We start from the raw sequence: 19,000 nt of genomic DNA, 5'->3' as shown, positions 1-19,000 counted from the left end.
TTAACGAGATCTGGGTATTTGATCTGAGTCTGGCCACTGGCCTATACACACTAACCATCTACGCGGGGACAGTTATGGGCACTCGACGTCGTGGTATCAGCCGAAGCCTTCATGGCGTCAGCAACTGAGCGGCGCGCGCTGGATTGAACTAGAACGCCTGATAGGCTAGGTCTGCTTCCGGCCGCCCTCGCAACATGCAGGTGTGCAATGCGCGATGGGCCCAGACCCCTGCGCCATAGGATTTAGACCGGTGTGCTAACCTCTCTGTTGTGCCTAGGTAGGGCTGCGACGTGTTGATCTTCCGAGGCCGGGCATGACCCAGGAAAGTGTGTCCGGACAAAGGGGATCGAGCGTGTTGGGAAATGTGGTGCACCCCTGCAGGGAAGTTAATCTATTCGAATAGCCGTGATCTTCGGTAACAGGACGACTAGGAGTTGTACCTTGACCTTATGACAACTAGAACCGGATACTTAATAAAACACACCCTTCCAAGTGCCGGATACAACTGGTGATCGCTCTCTCACGTGGCGACGTGGGGAGGATCATCGGTTAGGATTATGCTACACGATGCTACTTGGTGAACTTACCTTCTGTTCGCTTCTACATGCTGCAAGATGGAGGTGGCCAGAAGTGTAGTCTTCGATAGGACTAGCTATCCCCCTCTTATTCCGGCATTCTGCAGTTCAGTCCACATATGATACCCTTATTCCATTTGATACCAATGCATACATATGTAGTGTAGCTCCTTGCTTGCGAGTACTTTGAATGAGTACTCAAGGTTGCTTTGCTCCCTCTTTCCCCCCTTTCTATACCCGATTGCTGCGACCAGACGATGGAGTCCGTGAACCAGATGCCACTGTTGATGACGACTACTACTACTCGGGAGGTGCGCAGGAGGCCTGCGCCTCTTTCAATCTGTATCCCAGTTTGTGCTAGCCTTCTTAAGGCAAACTTGTTTAACTTATGTCTGTACTCAGATATTGTTGCTTCCGCTGACTCGTCTATGATCGAGCTCTTGTATTCGAGCCCTCGAGGCCCCTGGCTTGTAATATGATGCTTGTATGACTTATTTTATTTGTAGAGTTGTGTTATGATATCTTCCCGCGAGTCCCTGATCTTGATCGTACACGTTTGTGTGTATGATTAGTGTACGATTGAAACGGGGGCGTCACAACCGTGCAGGGCCATCCCTTGGCAACTTGGGTTACGTCGGCTCCTGTACGCTTAGCTTATCCGGTGTGCCCTAGGAATAAGGTATGTGCAGCTCCTATCGGGATTTGTCGGCACAACGGGTGGTCTTGCTGGTCTTGTTTTACCATTGTCGAGATGTCTTGTAACCGGGATTCCGAGTCTGATCGGGTCTTCTTGGGAGAAGGAATATCCTTCGTTGACCGTGAGAGCTTGTGATGGGCTAAGTTGGGACACCCCTGCAGGGTTTTGAACTTTCGAAAGCCGTGCTCGCGGTTATGGGCAGATGGGAATTTGTTAATGTCCGGTTGTAGAGAACTTGACACTTAACTTAATTAAAATGCATCAACCGCATGTGTAGCCGTGATGGTCTCTTTCCGGCGGAGTTCGGGAAGTGAACACGGTTTTGGAGTTATGTTTGTGCGTAAGTAGTTTCAGGATCACTTCTTGATCACTTCTAGTTCACGACCATGCTTTGCTTCTCTTCTCGCTCTCATTTGCGTAAGTTAGCCACCATATATGCTAGTGCTTGCTGCAGCTCCACCTCACTACCTTTTTCCTACCCATAAGCTTAAATAGTCTTGATCTCGCGGGTGTGAGATTGCTGAGTCCCCGTGACTCACAGATTACTTCAAACAGTTGCAGGTGCCGATGATAATTGTGCAGGTGACGCAACCTAGCTCAAGGAGGAGCTCGATGAAGACCGTATTTGTTGTGTTGTTTCGTTTCCAGTTGATCAGTAGTGGAGCCTAGTCGGGGCAATTGAGACCTAGCAATAGGGGTTGTCTTTCTTTATTTGGTTCCGTAGTCGGACCTTGATTGTATCTGGATGATGTAATGCTATATTTATGTATTGTGTGAAGTGGCGATTGTAAGCCAACTCTTTATCCCTTTCTTATTCAGTACATGGGATGTGTAAAGATTACCCCTCTTGCGACATGCCTACTATGCGGTTATGCCTCTAAGGCATGCTCCGACACGTGGGATATATAGCCGCATCATGGGTGTGACAGTCCCTTAGTGGAATCACGGCATCTTGCATTGTGCGAGGGCGTGAGGAGATTACAGTGGCCCTAGTGGCTTCTTGGGGAGCATTGTGCCTTCACACTGCTCCAAACGGAGATTAGCATCCGCAAGGGTGTGAACTTCGGAATACATCGTCGTCTCCGCGTGCCTCGGTTATCTCTTACCCGAGGCCTTTACTTATGCACTTTACTTTGTGATAGCCATATTGTTTCTTGTCATATATCTTGATATCACCTAGTAGTTTATATTGCTTAGCATAAGTTGTTGGTGCACATAGGTGGGCCTAGTTGTTGTAGGTTTGGTGCTTGACAAATTAACCGCTAGGTTTATTCCGCATTTGTTCAAGCTTAAACCGTAATTATTTTAAAGCGCCTATTCATCTCCCCTCTAGGCGACATCCACAATCTTTCAGCGCCGACCTCATAAGTCTCCACCAGCCTGCCCCAACCTCACAACTCGTCGCGATGATCTGCGGCAACTTCCTCATCACCCACATGCCGGAAGACTGCGTCATCGACGGCTTCACCTTTGACGACAGCACCGACCAGGTTGACGTCGTTTTGATCTCACACAACGAGAGCAGCAACTATGAGTTGATATCCCTCATCGATGATGACGAACACGCGGGGCTGCTACTATTCTAGAAGCCACAGACTTGCTCTTGGAGTCATCCGAAGGAACTGGGGACATCCAGCCGAACTCTAGGGAGGCCTCCCAGACTAAGGCCCGCAGGCAGTATCGCAAGAAGTAATAATGACTGAAATAGTGGGCACAACCACGGGCTCGACGGGCCAGGTACCACCCGCAGCGACCTCAACAATAACAAGCGCGGGGCTCGTCGCCCCACATCTCCCAGTCTCCGAGCCGTAGGCCGCTAGAACAAATAGATATACGACACTGATAGTCACCACACAGCAACTGGGCTACATGGCTACGTCAGGATTCACACCTCCAAGAACAATGAAAACAATAAAGTTTTGTAAGAAACAATGAATTAGTGGCATTGATATTACCTTCTAAGAACAAAGAAAATTATATAAAAAAACTTGCACACGATTTCGCTGAAATTCCACTTTTAAAGTATGATGAGGGCACGACCTCGAACGCGCCGCTGATTTGGCCCGATCTTTCACGATGCAACAACCTCGAGCAAATTCCACCGACGAAAGCTCCCAATTACGCGAGCGATACACGCAACCTGAAGCTATGGTAACAACAACTGACAAGCAATACCTCGGTTGACAAGGCACCTCCCGTCGGAGTAGAAGTAACCGACACGTAATCCGTCGTCGCCGACGGACCTCAAGCCAATAGCTAGCAAATCCTCAATCACGAGAATCCTCTCGGCAAAGTGTAATCTTCTTAGGGCCCATTCAGAAGCTGCCTCGCTTCCCAAGTGGCCAGCTTCTTGGCCAGCCAGCTTCTCACGGGAAGCTATATGCGTTCGGCAGCAGCGGCAGCTTCCCATCCGTCAACGTGGGCCAGAAAGAAGAGGACCCCACAGGGCGAGGACGCTGGTTCGCTCCTCTCATATCGAATCATTATGCATGCCACTTCAGAAGGGCATTGAGATGTAATAAAGTGCAACTTCTGCTTCTGGTTTTCGCGAAGCTAGGCTCGAGTAGCTCCTGAAAATTGCACTACGGCCAGAATTGCTCCGCGGAGCAGGCTTCTCAAAGCTGCGGCATTCGGCCAGCTTCCCGCCCGCTTCCGGAGAAGCGCGGAGACGAAGCGCTTCAGAACGTGCCCTTAATAACCGAAAATTTCACAAAGATAAACAAGACGAACGCCCAGAAGGCCGCTTCATAGTCGATACACGACGTTGTCTAAACTCTAGAAAATAGTCTAATCCCTAAAAGTCTCAATAGTATATAATATATATAGCCTAGGATACAAACCGACTCTTATTGGTCGGCCAAAAAAGAGGCATGCAGGCCATATTACGTAATTAAGTTAACCTCTGTTGCGTGATTTGTTACACCGCAGCTGATCTCCTTGGCGTGTACGTTCTGATCTTCTATTTTTATTTTCCTTTTCCAAACGTACATAGTTGGTTGACTTTTTTTTGAATCAAGAGCTTCATTGATTTAAGTAGCGGGAGTACATTCCTTCATCACACAAGCCGTGAGGAAGGCTAGAACATAATTTATCCAAAGACATCGTCTCATAGAGGAATTACAGAATTTAGCGCAAAGATGTGCTAATTCATTCGCCTCTCTCGGAATAAATTTTAAGCGAAACTCCTCAAAACTCCGGCAAAGCTCTTGAATTTCTTTCATTGTGGTCACAATCTCCGAACGATCAATATCTGGAGAATTCCACAACTTCACCAAACTCTGGGCATCAATTTCAACTATCACCTTTCTGTACCCAAGGTCCAAAGCAAGCTGGGTACCATCTCGAATTGCAAATGATTCCATTGCCATAGCAGAGAGACCATGCTCATAGCATATTGCCTGAGCTCGTACTAGTTTTCCTTCATGGTCCCGGACGCATAATCCAGTGCCTCTTTGATGTGTATCAACATCAAATGCTGCGTCAACGTTTATTTTCAGGTAAGACTGGTCTGGTGGCTTCCATTTGTGTTTCTCTTTTGGAATTACTGTCAACTGCTGCTTTCCAGTCTCTGTTAGTTCATAAGCAACATCAGTAGCCCATTTCACCGACTGCATCAGTGATCTTGAGCTCTCTCCGTGCGTACGTGCATTTCTCTCCGTCCATACGGCCCATGCACCGCAAAGAATAACACATGCTTCAGTTTTCTGTACTTTGATTCCTTCCACCAAATCCATAGCCCAGGTTTCACGGTGTAGCTCTGGTACTTTGATGGACATATTGTTCTTTATTTCTAGCCAGAATAGCTTAGCCCATGTGCACTTAAAGAGGGCGTGCCTAATACTCTCTTCTTGCCCACATGCCTGACAGAAACCAATATGTTCAATATGCCTAGAACGTAAGACAGCTCGTGAAGGGACAAAACCCTTGATCACTCGCCACCAGAAGTTTCTAATGTTCGGTGGAACTTGGAGGCTCCATAATTTCTTCCAGAGTAGCTTGTCCGGTCCGCTTGCACTTGATGCTGCTTCCACATCTCGTCGCCGTTCAATCATCAATTTATAGCAGGATCGTACTAAGAAGTTTCCAAATCTGTACAGAAACCATGACCAGAAATCTTCCTCTGCTCTGCCCATTGGGATCCTGGCTATCATCGATACATCTGGTTCTACAAAATTAGCTTCTAACTTCTGCATATCCCAGCCACCATTATCTTGATTAACCAGTTCTTCCACCAGGGTCACAGTTGTAGTTGGGAGTTTAACCAATGGGCATTTATCATGGCTCTCAGGCACCCAAGGGTCCTCCCAGATCCTAATAGTGTTGCCGTCGCCCACTCTTTTGATCAGCCCTTTCTTTAATGCTTCTCGACCATGCAAGGTGGCCCGCCAAGTATGTGAAGCATTTCTTTTATTTCTAGCTTCCATAAAATCACAACCATGAAAATATTTGCCTTTTAGTAACCTTGCACAAAGTGAATCAGGGTTTGTGAGAAGCCTGCACCCCTGCTTAGCGAGCATAGCTTGGTTAAAAATCTGAATGTCTCTAAATCCCATGCCTCCTTCGCTCTTCGGGATGGCTATGTCAATCCACTTCTTCCAATGCATTTTCCACTTCTTTTCATCTCCTCCCCACCAGTACCGAGCTAATATGCTAGTTATCTTCTTGCACATGTTCTTTGATAAATGGAAACAACTCATCGAGAAAGTCGGGACCGCTTGACCAACAGATTTAACAAGTACCTCTCGACCAGCAGTATTAAGCAATTGTGGAGTCCATCCTTTACACAGCTTTTTAAGTGATGAGACAATTCCTTCAAATTGTTCATCCATGGACCTACCAAGAGCAGTAGGTAATCCAAGGTATTTTTCCATTAATGCTTCAGTAGCAATACCAGATCCTTCATGCATCCTTGCCTTCATATCATCATCACAGTTTGTACTGAAAAAATTGCAGATTTTGTTCGGTTAACAAGTTGGCCCGACCCTCGTCTATATATCTCAAAAATATCATGAATTCTTCTTGCTCCTGCATGTGATGCCTGTGTGAAGATGAGGCAATCATCTGCAAATAGTAGGTGAGTAATCCATGGGGCGTGGATACCCACCCTTATGCCTCTTCTCAAGTGCCCTGTACCAACAGATTTAAGTAGGCTTGTTAGTCCTTCAGAGCAAAGTAAGAATAAATAGGGTGAAATGGGATCCCCTTGGCGAAAGCCCCTTGTAGGTTTGAAAATCTGAGAGAATTTCCCATTCACCCGAACTGAGAAGGACACTGATTCCACACAGGCCATTATCCTGTCAATCCACATTTGTGCAAAACCCAATTTATGCATTATAGCCCTCAAGTAGCTCCACTCTACCCTGTCATATGCTTTCGCCATATCTAGCTTGACTGCACAATCTCCAGTCTTACCCTTTTTCCTCATCAAATAATGTATGCACTCGTAGGCCGTTAGAACATTATCCGAGATGAGCCTCCCAGGCATAAAAGCGCTCTGTTCCTCGGATATTATTTCATCTAAGATTGGACGGAGCCGGAGCGCTAGAACCTTGGAAACTAACTTGTATAGCACATTACATAACGAAATAGGGCGAAACTGAGTTAAGTTCTGCGGGTTTTTAACCTTTGGAATAAGGACCAGTACAATGCTGTTAACCACCTCGGGCATAACCCCCATTTCAAAAAACTGTCGAATAGCATTACAGACCGAGTTCTTCAAAATATGCCAATGTTTTATATAGAACCCAACCGTGAAACCATCAGGACCCGGTGACTTGTTCAGATGCATCATAAACAAAGCTCGCTCCACTTCAGTGTCAGTTATGGGTGTGCACAGTCTCTCATTCATCGCATCACTCACCTTTTCTTCAACATATGCAGTGATCTCCTCCAGATGAGTATCTAACTGGGCCGTAAAGAGGGATTGATAAAACTCACTTGCTGCACCCTCCAACTCTGCCTGGGCCGTAATTGTTCTGCCATCATTTAACTGAAGTGACTTGATTTTATTAACTCGTGCCCGCTCTCTTGTCTGTGCATGGAAAAAACCTGTATTTCGGTCGCCCTCAGCAAGCCAGGTCACTCTCGAGCGTTGTTTCTCCATCGCCTCTTCTCTTGATAGCAATTCAGAAATTCTCCTAACTAACCTTCTTTCCTCTGTAGTCGGACCTTGCCACAGTGAATTTTCTCTCAGGTATTCTAGCCTTTGGCGCATAGATTTTAGTTGTTTTTTCACGAAGCCAAATTCTTCTCTGCTCCAGCTTCTCAGCCTATCTCTCACTCCTCCCAATGCATCTGAGACTTCTTGCAGGCTACCACTCGTCGGTACCCAGTCATCTTCCACTGTTTGGATATAATTTACATGTCTGGTCCACGCATTCTCAAACCTGAACGGCCTATTTCCTCCTTCAGCTTGTGCCCAGTCTGATTTGGTAATAGAAATTATCAACGCACAGTGGTCCAACTCCGTGGTCTCTACATGGGTGATCGAAGAATTATCAAACAACTCCATGAATTGATCATCTCCCAAACCCCGATCCAACCTGACTTTGATGTTCCTGTTGCCATCTTGTCTATTGTCCCAAGTGTATGGAAGGCCTGAAAAGCCCAGGTCAGTAAAGCGACAATAATTAACTGCATCACGAAACCCCTCCATTTTTCATTCTTCCCTTTGTACACCTCCAAACTGTTCATTTTCATCCAGCACCTCGTTGAAGTCTCCGGCACACAACCATGGTTGATCATACTCATTTCTAAGGAACGTTAACAGTTCCCAGCTCCTTTTCCTCCTTGATCTCATCGGATCCCCATAGAATCCTGTGAATCGCCACTCCCTACTTCCCGTGGCATCGTTCTGAACAAAAACATCGATGTGTGTCCTACTATAGGATTTTAGGGAGACCACTGAATCGCTATTCCAAAATAATACCAGGCCTCCGCTCAATCCCTCACTACTGACACCAAAACCATGCCTGAAACCCAATCGGAATCTCATCTCCTACGCTCTCGTAGCAGACAATTTGGTCTCCGAGAGAAAAAACCAAACCGGGGCGATGCAACTGTACCAAGTTGCAGATTTCATGAACTGTCTCGGACCGCCCGCAGCCCTGACAGTTCAGGCTTAAAATATTCATTGCGCCCGGCGGTCACTCACGAAGAGTGCCGCCGATCTTGCATTATCATTATCCGAGTTTTCACTTCCATTTACTCCATCATCCTCCCCTTTATGTTTCTTTCTGTTTGCATTTTTCTGGGGTGTAGAGGATGGCCCCTTCTCATTGCTGCCATCAAACATCTCAACCATGTTGGAAACCTTAGATTTTGGGTCTACCACAACCATAGATCGTTGGGGGCTTGGCATCCCTCCTGACACAGAATCAGCTGCCAACCTCTTCCTTACACTGTGCTCCTTCTCAACCATATCCACTTCCAGGCCTAATGAAGCAGTGTCCTGCTGCACGGATATCTTATCTGTAGGTTCCCCCTAAACCCCATATGATGCATTCCATCTCCAGCTAGTATGGCCATCATAACTCGTGTTTGCTCCATTTGAGCGCGACCACTCAGGATCATTTCCATCTTTACCTGCAAACCCTCTGCCGAAAGGAGCTCTCCCTCGGCCTCGACATCTTCCTGCTCCGGCACCGCGGCTAGATCTATGTTGCTTCCATTCATCAGCCATCATAAAGTCTCCCCACTCAAACTTGGACACGTCATGTTCACCCGTCCCACATTCCTCATGCCAATGCCCGATCAATCCACAGTAGTTGCAGAAGATCGGCATCTTCTCATAATGGACTTGATACCAATCTTTCTTGCCCCCTTGGTAATTGAGACAAAACGCTCCAGCCTCTTATGCACATTAAGGTTTGCCTTTATCCTTACAAACTTGCCGACATAACCCGCCGGTAATTGTATCTGCACCTCCAGGATTTCTCCTATCTTTCTGCACATTCCTTTTATCACAGCGTCATGAAGATAGTTGTCCGACAATTTCAAGATTCTTGCCCATACTACAACCCTGTCCAGACTGATTGATTTGGGATTCGTAAATCCATCGTACTCCTTCAAGATCACCGCCTGATTCCTGAAAAGCCACGGTCCATTAATCATCGCCATGTTCCAATCTCCGAGGCATCCAAACTGTACTGTAAACAAATTATTCTCAATCATCCTCCAACGCACACCTTTTGCCGGATTCCACGCAGACCTCATATCCACGTAAAGGGCCGACGGACTAAACCCCTTAGTAGTATGAACCCTAGCAATAGCTAGCCACTTTGCTTGGATCTTTGGGACCTCCGGATCATCTTCCCACACGAAGTCATCTCCATCATCTTCATGCAAGTCAAGTCTCGCTAGTAGATCGTCTACATCCTCAACTTCCTTTCCCTTCCCTCTGTCACTTCCTTCCGCTGCCATGTCGTAGATCTGGGACCCTTTGCTCCCCACTGCCCTTGTACATGAATACTGCTCCTCTTCCTATTTTTCCTCCATGGTTTTCACGTCCCATTATTTCTCCAAAGACATCCATGATATTCTTTTGCACGTTGGTCAGGAAACAAACTACTCTTTCCTACTTTTGTGCGTGCATACACGTGCATGGACTCCTTTAAACTAGCAACGCTCTCACATTTAACATGCACTCTTTCTTTTTGTATAATTGGCATAAATCCTAAACCACATAGAATACGCAAGGTTTCATCTTTTCCTTTGCTAAGATGTGTCATCTCCTTCATAATTTGTTCATCCTCGTTTCTATAAACTTTCTTTCCGACATCTGCCTCATCCACATGCATTGTAGCCGCCTCATCCATAATATTATCTGTTTGCACCCCTTTGTCGACGACTGCCGAAGTCGCGTGCAACCCCTTATCATTGACCGACGTACTCACCATGACCTCCTAGTGTACTAGTCATATTTGCGGTAGGGCATGCCACAACAAAGTATCCAAAGAATAATAATATAATAGTACAATTTTTGCATATATTTTAATGTTTTATAGTATATGTGTGTATACATTTACACTCATCCAACATCCAAAAAATACGCACAAAAGGAAAAAAACCGACTAATAAAGTAAAACAAAAAAAAAGCTGAAACCGAAAAGAGCAAAGGGGGAGAGGGAGGGTTTGGTCGCACAGGAATTAACTAACCCAAATATGTGGTCATTAAAAAAACTCAGCCCAAAACACATCACAGAACAGAACAGCAAAAAGAGCAAACATCTCATAACAGAAATCAACGGAAAAAATTGACTGTCCGAAAATAACTTTTTAGGCCACTGGTAGCTAAAGTGATGCCAAAAATGTGCATGGCAAAAATACCAATGTAAAGAAAGAAAACTCGACTAAATAATATAACAAAAAGCAAAAGCAGAAACACCTACAAATAAAAAAACATGCAATGAGTAACAAGCTTCAAGCCAAATAGAAATGCAAAATAAAAAATTCAGCCTAAGGAAAATAGACTTATCAAAACAGGGGCATGTCAAAATGAATTCTAAGGAAAATTTCACTCACCCGAGCAAGTCAAAATCAGCTTAAAAAGCTGTGAAACAACACAAGAAAACAAAACAACACAAATCTTGACAAAGGAATCAACCGTCAGAGAATAGATTTACCCAAATTTGAAAATCATGTGACTTGCATATAGCTAAAATGGTTGAGAAAACCAGCTTTTTCTATGTTTACTGAAACTTTCTAAAGTCCCCATTGACTACTGACTGAGATTAGTATCAGTTGATGAGATTTTAAGAATCTTAGTCGATTTTGAATTAGCAAAACCATTTTGGCGAGTTCTGTTTTGTAAGAGGCATAAAGGTGAGTGGGATTAATATCTGGCTAGGTCGGAGGATACGCTGAAGGTTCTAAATTTAATAAATCTTAAGCATACAGTTTACTTTCTGAACTCAACCGAAAAAAAGAATGAATAAAGAATCGAAACTATACAAAACTATGAAAAACACCTACGAAGTCAGACATGCATGTACACACGTATTTGTACATTTGTCTTCAGAGCGTGCTGCATTTGGCGGGAGCGAACGACAGCGTCTCCTTGTGGATGTCGTAGAGTAGGTGAACGTTCTGCTGCTGGTAGTTGCCGAGCGTGCTCATCGCGCCAACGGTCTGGTTCCGCATTGCCAGGCACCACACCCCGGACCCCAAGATCATGTAGTTGTCCACCGGCAGCACCATGTCCGCGCCGTCGAAGTGCAACGTCATGCTCGGCATGGTCGGCGGCGTCGACGTCTCGGACGTCAGCGCGAAGCACAGGTCCAGCCCCGTGGAGTCCGACCCGTCGGCCACCGGCAGCGTCACTAGGGACTCAATCGCGGCGCGGACCTGCTGGTATGCCGCGTCGACAAGCGACGTGATCGTCGTGCCGGAGTCGATGATGAGCCCGCCGGTGCCGTCGGCCCGCAGGGCGAACGCGTTGGGATGGATGGCCAGCGCCGTCGTGCCGATCGATATGCCCGTCAGGTTCAGGTAGTAGTACGTGCTCATGGGCGCCTTCGATGGGCTGGCCACAAACGGCGTCGTACGGACCCCGGTGGCGTTGAGCGCCGCCGACGGCCCGAGGAGGAGCGTGCTGGTGCTGTTGGCGTCCTGGAATGGCGTGAGGCAGTAGGAGAACATGCCGGCGCCGAGCTGCGAGACGAGCGACATGCTTCCCCTGCCCAGCCCGACGAGGCCGGCTGAGCCGTTCCAGTCGTCGCTGCTGGCGTTGCTGCAGCCGAAGGCGATGCCGGGGACGCGGGTCTGGTCCGCGGGCGTCGAACCGAACGTGAACGTCTCCACGCTCTGGATGCCCGCCGTCCACCCCGTGCCGTACGTCTGGTTGTACATGCAGGAGCAGCCAGGCGGCGGGCTCGGCCCGGCCAGCGCGGCGCACATGCTCACCGAGCTGTCGCAGGGGAGCACGCCGAACGTGGTGGAGCTCGACGGGTTGTACAGCTGCCCGGCCTGCTTGAAGCACTGGCTGCCGCAGGGCGCGCACTGCGTCCAGATGAGGTCGCTGCCCGTGTCGGCGATGGCAGGGTAGGACAGCGGCGGCGTGCCGATGGACAGCGTCATGATGTACTCCCCGCCGTTCGGCAGGTCCTTCCGGGTTGGCGCGGCGACGGTGCGGCCGCCCGACGACGCGAGCTCCCGGGCGAACCGGGCGTGCCGATGCATGTCCCGGCGCAGGGCGCCACGCACGAACTCGGTGGCGGAGACATCGGGGTTGGAGTGGACGCGCGTCAGCCCGACGCGGACGGCGGCGGCATTGGAGGCCCGAGCTGCAGAAAGGATCAGGAGGAGCACAGCGAGCGACGCCATGTGCGCACACGATGTCTCGAGCTAGACGATCGACGCAGTAAACAAGAATGGAATATGTAGTGAAATGGTTTCAGGATTATATACGAGAGATCCTGTGATGTGCATGCGATGAGCCGGCGACACTTGTTCGTAGTACGTACTTGGTCAAGCACAGCATGCTGCGCTGGTCTTTTTGGTGTGTTGCCGGGAAATAACTGCAAAAGGTTTATCCTGTGATTATTGTCACATCATCACGCCAAGAGAGTGATGCATACGATTACGTGCAGGTGCAGGCCAAAGTTTGAGGGATTAGGTGAGCTATTTGTTCGGCGTGCGAGGGAATAAGAATTCAAACTTGCCTCCTAAATTGGCTGAGACTCGTGGTCGCCGGATAATTGCGCTCGCTCGTCAAAGCCGTCATGGTCCGAAAGCACGTAAGATGCATGAATTGACTGAATCAATCGGATACTAATTAAGTGAGAGAACCGCGTTGAGGGAGCGCGCGCCTGCAAACTCCTGTTGCAATGCGTCATCGTCAACCAGAGATAAAATGATAAGGAAAAATTGGTGATATGTGCAAACGTCAAACGACCGTTTCTTTGCTGATGAAAGGTACTCAAATATTTCGGTTGTCAACCTAGTTATATATCCTAAACCATATTAATGTGCACACCCAACCCAAACGTGACCCGTTATCCATCGAACCAACCAGAAACAACACATGTCACTTAAACTTTTTCAGGATCCTCAGACTTTTTCAGGAGTACGCACCTCCTCGGGCGCGCTCCGCGCCATTCGATACAGCCGCATTGCGCCACGCTGCATGTCCGGCGCCCTCCTCCTCTGTCCGATCGCGTAATCCCGTGTTTCACCGCCACGACGGCTCTGGGGATCTATGACCTGTGGATCGCTGATGCTTGTGGGGCCCTTTGTGTAGTGTGTTATGCTTTGCCATTGCATGTGCGTTTCCGGGTAAGAGTAGGTGTCGTCATGTCCTAAGGATCGCTTGGAGATGGGTTCTGGTCGGCATTTTTTGGGTCCGGTGCCCGAGGTGTGCCCGTAGATTGTCAGTGGTGAAAGATATCAAACGTTCCTACTTCATTGAGGAAGCCGCGTGGTGTTTATATTGATATGTGGCCGCAGCCCTTGGCTTGGCGTACAAGATGATATAAGAGGAGTTTGAGATGAATACAAGAGAGAGAAGGAGGTTGAGATTACAACACGTATATTCTAACACCCTCTCTTAATCTCAACTAACCTAAATTAAGATTATTCTTGAATTCTTCAAATGGTCTTGCTGGTAAAGCTTTTGTAAAACCATCGACCACTTGATCTTTGGAAGGAATAAATCGAATCTCAAGTTTCTTTGCTGCAACTCTTTCTCGCACAAAGTGAAAATCAATTTCTATGTGCTTTGTCCTGGCATGGAATACTGGATTTGCAGACAGATATGTTGCTCTCAAATTATCACACCATAAACATGAGATACGATTCTTCTTGATCCCCAATTCTTCAAGAAGTGATTCAACCCAAATGACTTCAGCAGTTGCATTTGCCAAAGACTTGTATTCAGCTTCTGTACTTGAACGTGATACAGTAGCTTGCTTTCTAGCACTCCAGCAGATAAGATTAGATCCAAAGAACACTGCAAAACCTCCAGTTGATCTCCTGTCATCACTACATCCTGCCCAGTCAGCATCAGAGAATGCACTCACGAGAGAGGAATTAGACCGTTCGAAATGAAGTCCTATTCCCATAATATGTTTCACATATCTTACAATCCTCTTGACAGCTGACCAATGTGCAGAAGTAGGTGCATGAAGATATTGACAAACCTTGTTGACAGCAAATGAGATATCTGGACGTGTAAGAGTTAGATATTGTAGTGTTCCAGTACTCCTATCGTGGAATTATCACGGCAGATGTTCTAGCAAAAGGACTTAGTCGTAGGGCCTCCTATCGTGGAATTATCACGGCATGTGTTCTAGCAAAAGGACTTAGTCGTAGGGCCATCGCAACTAGGAAGCTTAAAGGGGTTAAGCACGAGAGGTTTTATACTAGTTCGGCCCCTTGCGATGAAGGTAAAAGCCTATGTCTAGTTGTGTTAGAATTGCTGGTGTTTTGATGACCAAGGAGCGAATCCGCCGGCTTGGTTATCGATCTGTTGATTCTTGCCCTAAGCCGCCGCCAAGTCGTCCCCTTATATACACGGGTTGACGCCTGGCGGCCTATAGAGTCCCGGCCGGCTCATAAAACGTGTCTGGCTTGGTGACTTATTTTATATGCCTTTCTTTACAAGTCTTTTCTTACATACGGCGGTATACAATATTGGGCCTTAAGCCGCCTCTGGGCTTAGGCCTTCTATAAGTCTTAATAAACTACCGCCTTGAATGTTACTGGGCTTCTTTTGTGACCCGCCATTGGGGCTGACCCGGCCCCTCTTGGGCGGGTCTTATCTAGTAGCTATATTCCCAACATTAGGCCCCAAGTTGACTTTTAACTTTGTTCTTTGTCAATCTTCATACTTAAATAAAATCCATCTTCCTCTCTCTCTAGAAATTCTGTAACCCGCCATGACGTCATCGTCTGAAAACACGAAAAACTGCTCTGACGTCATCCTCAATGGATCTTTATCATTTAATGTCTTCCGAGAATCGAGGCGTCCGTTTAGTTGGAAAGTCATTATTTGGGTCTTCCTTAATTTTTGTGCCCGCCTGTTTGCTTATCCCCTTATAAATAGGCACGCCCCTAGTCTTTTTCATTCTTCTCTCTCTCTGTCTTCTTCCTCTCGCATCTGTTCTGCCGCTCGAGCTTCGCCGCCGTCACAGAGCACCTCGTCTCCGTCGACCTTGGCCGCTGCATCGACCTGAATCGGTTCAGAGAACGGCGGCGATCTCCGCAGAAGATCCGTGGTTGTAAGTTTTCATCTTTCTGTTCCTCAGATCCGCATTAGGATTTCTAGGTTTTCTGCGTGTTCTTCCCAGTTCATCTTAGTTTCTTCATAGTTCCTCCACTGCAACTTCTTCTTGATCCAAAAAGAATATATGCTCGTGCAGTAGCTGTTTTGTGCCCATCCTTGATACCAGTAGATTCCTTCTCTGGTTCAAAGGCCTCATTAGAACTCATGAACTCATCTGTGCTAGATTTTTAGGTCTAGAATATTTTCCATTTTGAACGACCCTTTGATCCAGAATAATATCAAGAAATTAGGAAACTTGTTTGCTTATAGCCAATTCTGTCTCTGATTTCCTTCAAATGTCTGTAGTCATGGCGGCTTACGACGCCGGCTTACTTTTCCCTTATATGACATTAGCCCTTACTTAAGCTGCCATTACCTATTTGCACCGTCATCATTTAACTGTTAATTTCACCATTGAATTGAACCGGTACATTATTTTCCTTTCAGTTCGTCTTTTGATCATCATGCCGTCAAAAGCACCGACCGTCTGCAACTGGGTCCCTTCCACAGTGACCGAGGACAATCTGAAGGAATTCTTCACCATAGGTTTTTTGCTAGGGAAGAATGTTATGTCTTACAGTGCACCTAACCCGGACGAGAAATGGCCCAATCCCAAAGATGGTGAAGTCATTGTCTTTTCTGACCACATGAATCGGGGCTTTTCACCACCTGGCACAAAGTTCTTCAGAAATGTTCTCCATTTTTTCAAACCCCACCCTCAAGATCTCGGGCCCAATTCCATATCCAATATCTGCAATTTCCAAGTTCTCTCTGAGGTGTACCTTCAAGAAGAACCGACTGTGGAACTCCTTAGAGAGTATTTTTATCTGAACCGCCAGAATGAGTGTACCAATGGCCCTAGATTGGAACTTGGAGGCATCTCGATTCAGCGCCGATAGGGCGCCATCTCCCCCCTAATAGTCTTGCCGAGTCATACCAAAGACTGGAATCAGACTTGGTTCTATTGTCAAGACACTTCACCAGCCAACGAGAAACCACTGTCGGGTTACCGCACGGAGCGTTTAGATTCCAAGTTTGCGCTCCCTGACAAGCTCACTGCCGCCGAATGCAAGAAGCATATTCCATCAATTAAAAGGATTAATGCCTTATTGGGGAACGTCTTAACCGGAGTTGACTTGACCCGTTGCTGGGTCTCATGGCGGGTCATCCCTCTAAGCCACCGATCCAAATTGATGTATGAATATGGTGAAGGCCCAAATGACTCTCTTCGTCACAGCTCTATTCAATTAACTGAAGAAGATATTGTTTCAATGTCGACCCTTCTGGTGAACGATAAATATGAAGACTGCAGTAAAGTCGGGTTAAACCCCTTCTGCAAACTTAACCCGATGCCAGAGGTAAAGAACCTCTGACCTCTTTCTCTTTGTATTTTTCTCAGCCATTTTAAATACCTGCATGACCTTTCATCTTGTTTACTTGTTTACAGGCCAACTCTGATTTCTGGAAGGCCAAGTATGACCACGAAGCCGCCAAGAAGGCTAGAGCCGCCGCCATGACCGCCAAGAAGACGACCCAGAGATCTAAGAAGAAGAAGAAGAGCACCGTTGAGGACCTGTTAAAGCTTGATGATGATACTTCTGAGTCAGAGGTAGCCCTTGACTCCCTTGGCCATTTTTTAATAACCTTATTGACATTGACCATTGCCAGGACGACACGGGGGCCAGTCAGGCCATAGAAGAAGAGGTAACTATTTCCTCCGACTCAGCCCATTTGCCAAGACAGAAATTTCGACTGGTAACCCGGAAAGTAAGGTTTTCACACCCTTTGGCTTATTTGGACCCTCATTTTCTTTTGAAAAAGCAGCAACATGAGAGCCGCCGTTAGGCCCGGAACGACGATGAACCGCCTCCCGTTATTCAACAAACTACTCAAAAACTCCAGAATGAGGTCTCTTTTTTCTTCGTCTTTTACTTTCCATTAATGGATCTCCTCCCTTGCATTACTAACCTTATTTTATCTTTGCAGGAGGTGTCTCACTCTTCTAGCGATTCGTCTCAAACTCAATTTCCGGCCTTCAAGAGTGCCCCTGGGTAAGGAAAAAAAATCATCTTTCCTCCGTGTCTTTCAAACTGCATCTTTGTACTGACTGTCTTAACACGTCTTTCTTAGTGGCCAAGCCAAGTCCAAGAAGGCCAAGGTGACTAAACCGGCAGAAAACCCGTCAGTCCTTGCACCTGAACCGACCAAGCCAACTTCTCCCCCTTGAACTAAAGCACCAGAAGACTCGGCTGCCAATGCTCAATTGGATCCTCCTGAGCCGTCAGCTGATGACACCATCGTTAACCCCTCTACTGCCAGACCATCGAGCTCGGCCAACCCGCCATCATCGTCTGACCATGACGTTCTTGTTGGAAATATGCCCTAGAGGCAATAATAAATTAGTTATTATTATATTTCCTTGTTCATGATAATCGTTTATTATCCATGCTAGAATTGTATTGATAGGAAACTCAGATACATGTGTGGATACATAGACAACACCATGTCCCTAGTAAGCCTCTAGTTGACTAGCTCGTTGATCAATATATGGTTACGGTTTCCTGACCATGGACATTGGATGTCATTGATAACGGGATCACATCATTAGAAGAATGATGTGATGGACAAGACCCAATCCTAAGCCTAGCACAAGATCATGTAGTTCGTATGCTAAAGCTTTTCTAATGTCAAGTATCATTTCCTTAGACCATGAGATTGTGCAACTCCCGGATACCGTAGGAGTGCTTTGGGTGTGCCAAACGTCACAAGTAACTGGGTGGCTATAAAGGTACACTACAGGTATCTCCGAAAGTGTCTGTTGGGCTGGCACGAATCGAGACTAGGATTTGTCACTCCGTGTAAACGGAGAGGTATCTCTGGGCCCACTCGGTAGGACATCATCATAATGTGCACAATGTGATCAAGGAGTTGATCACGGGATGATGTGTTACGGAATGATTAAAGAGACTTGCCGGTAACGAGGTTGAACAAGGTATCGGGATACCGACGATCGAATCTCGGGCAAGTATCGTACCGCTAGACAAAGGGAATTGTATACGGGATTGATTAAGTCCTTGACATCGTGGTTCATCCGATGAGATCATCATGGAGCATGTGGGAGACAACATGGGTATCCAGATCCCGCTGTTGGTTATTGACCAGAGAGTTGTCTCGGCCATGTCTGCATGACTCACGAACCCGTAGAGTCTACACACTTAAGGTTCGATGACGCTAGGGTTATAGGGAAAGTATGCACGCGGTTACCAAATGTTGTTCGGAGTCCCGGATGAGATCCCGGACATCACGAGGAGTTCCGGAATGGTCCGGAGGTAAAGATTAATATATAGGAAGTATGGTTTTGGCCACCGGAAGTGTTTCAGGCATCACCGGTAGTGTAACGGGACCACCGGAGGGGTCCGGGGATCCACCAGGTGGGGCCACCAGCCCCGGAGGCCTACATGGGCCAAT

At 47.1% G+C, this 19,000-nt stretch overlaps 1 protein-coding gene across 1 annotated transcript; it reads right to left on the bottom strand.

Moving 5' to 3' along the window:
- Window positions 1-11,249: 11,249 nt before the first annotated feature.
- LOC119359295 (aspartic proteinase nepenthesin-1-like) lies at window positions 11,250-12,609 on the bottom strand. The gene has a single exon (XM_037625561.1). The coding sequence runs from the start codon at window positions 12,592-12,594 to the stop codon at window positions 11,287-11,289; it is 1,308 nt and encodes a 435-aa protein (XP_037481458.1). The 5' UTR covers window positions 12,595-12,609; the 3' UTR covers window positions 11,250-11,286.
- Between the last annotated feature and the right edge of the window lie 6,391 nt (window positions 12,610-19,000).

This window comes from Triticum dicoccoides, chromosome 2A (genome assembly GCF_002162155.2).
Source record: "Triticum dicoccoides isolate Atlit2015 ecotype Zavitan chromosome 2A, WEW_v2.0, whole genome shotgun sequence".
In the NCBI taxonomy this organism is placed as follows: domain Eukaryota; kingdom Viridiplantae; phylum Streptophyta; class Magnoliopsida; order Poales; family Poaceae; genus Triticum; species Triticum dicoccoides.
Note: the sequence above shows the minus strand (reverse complement) of the source record. Positions and strands in the feature narration are given on the sequence as shown.

Coding starts and splice junctions, on each gene's coding strand:
- LOC119359295 (XM_037625561.1), bottom strand. CDS start 12,594: ATGGCGTCGCTCGCTGTGCTCCTCCTGATCCTTTCTGCAGCTCGGGCC.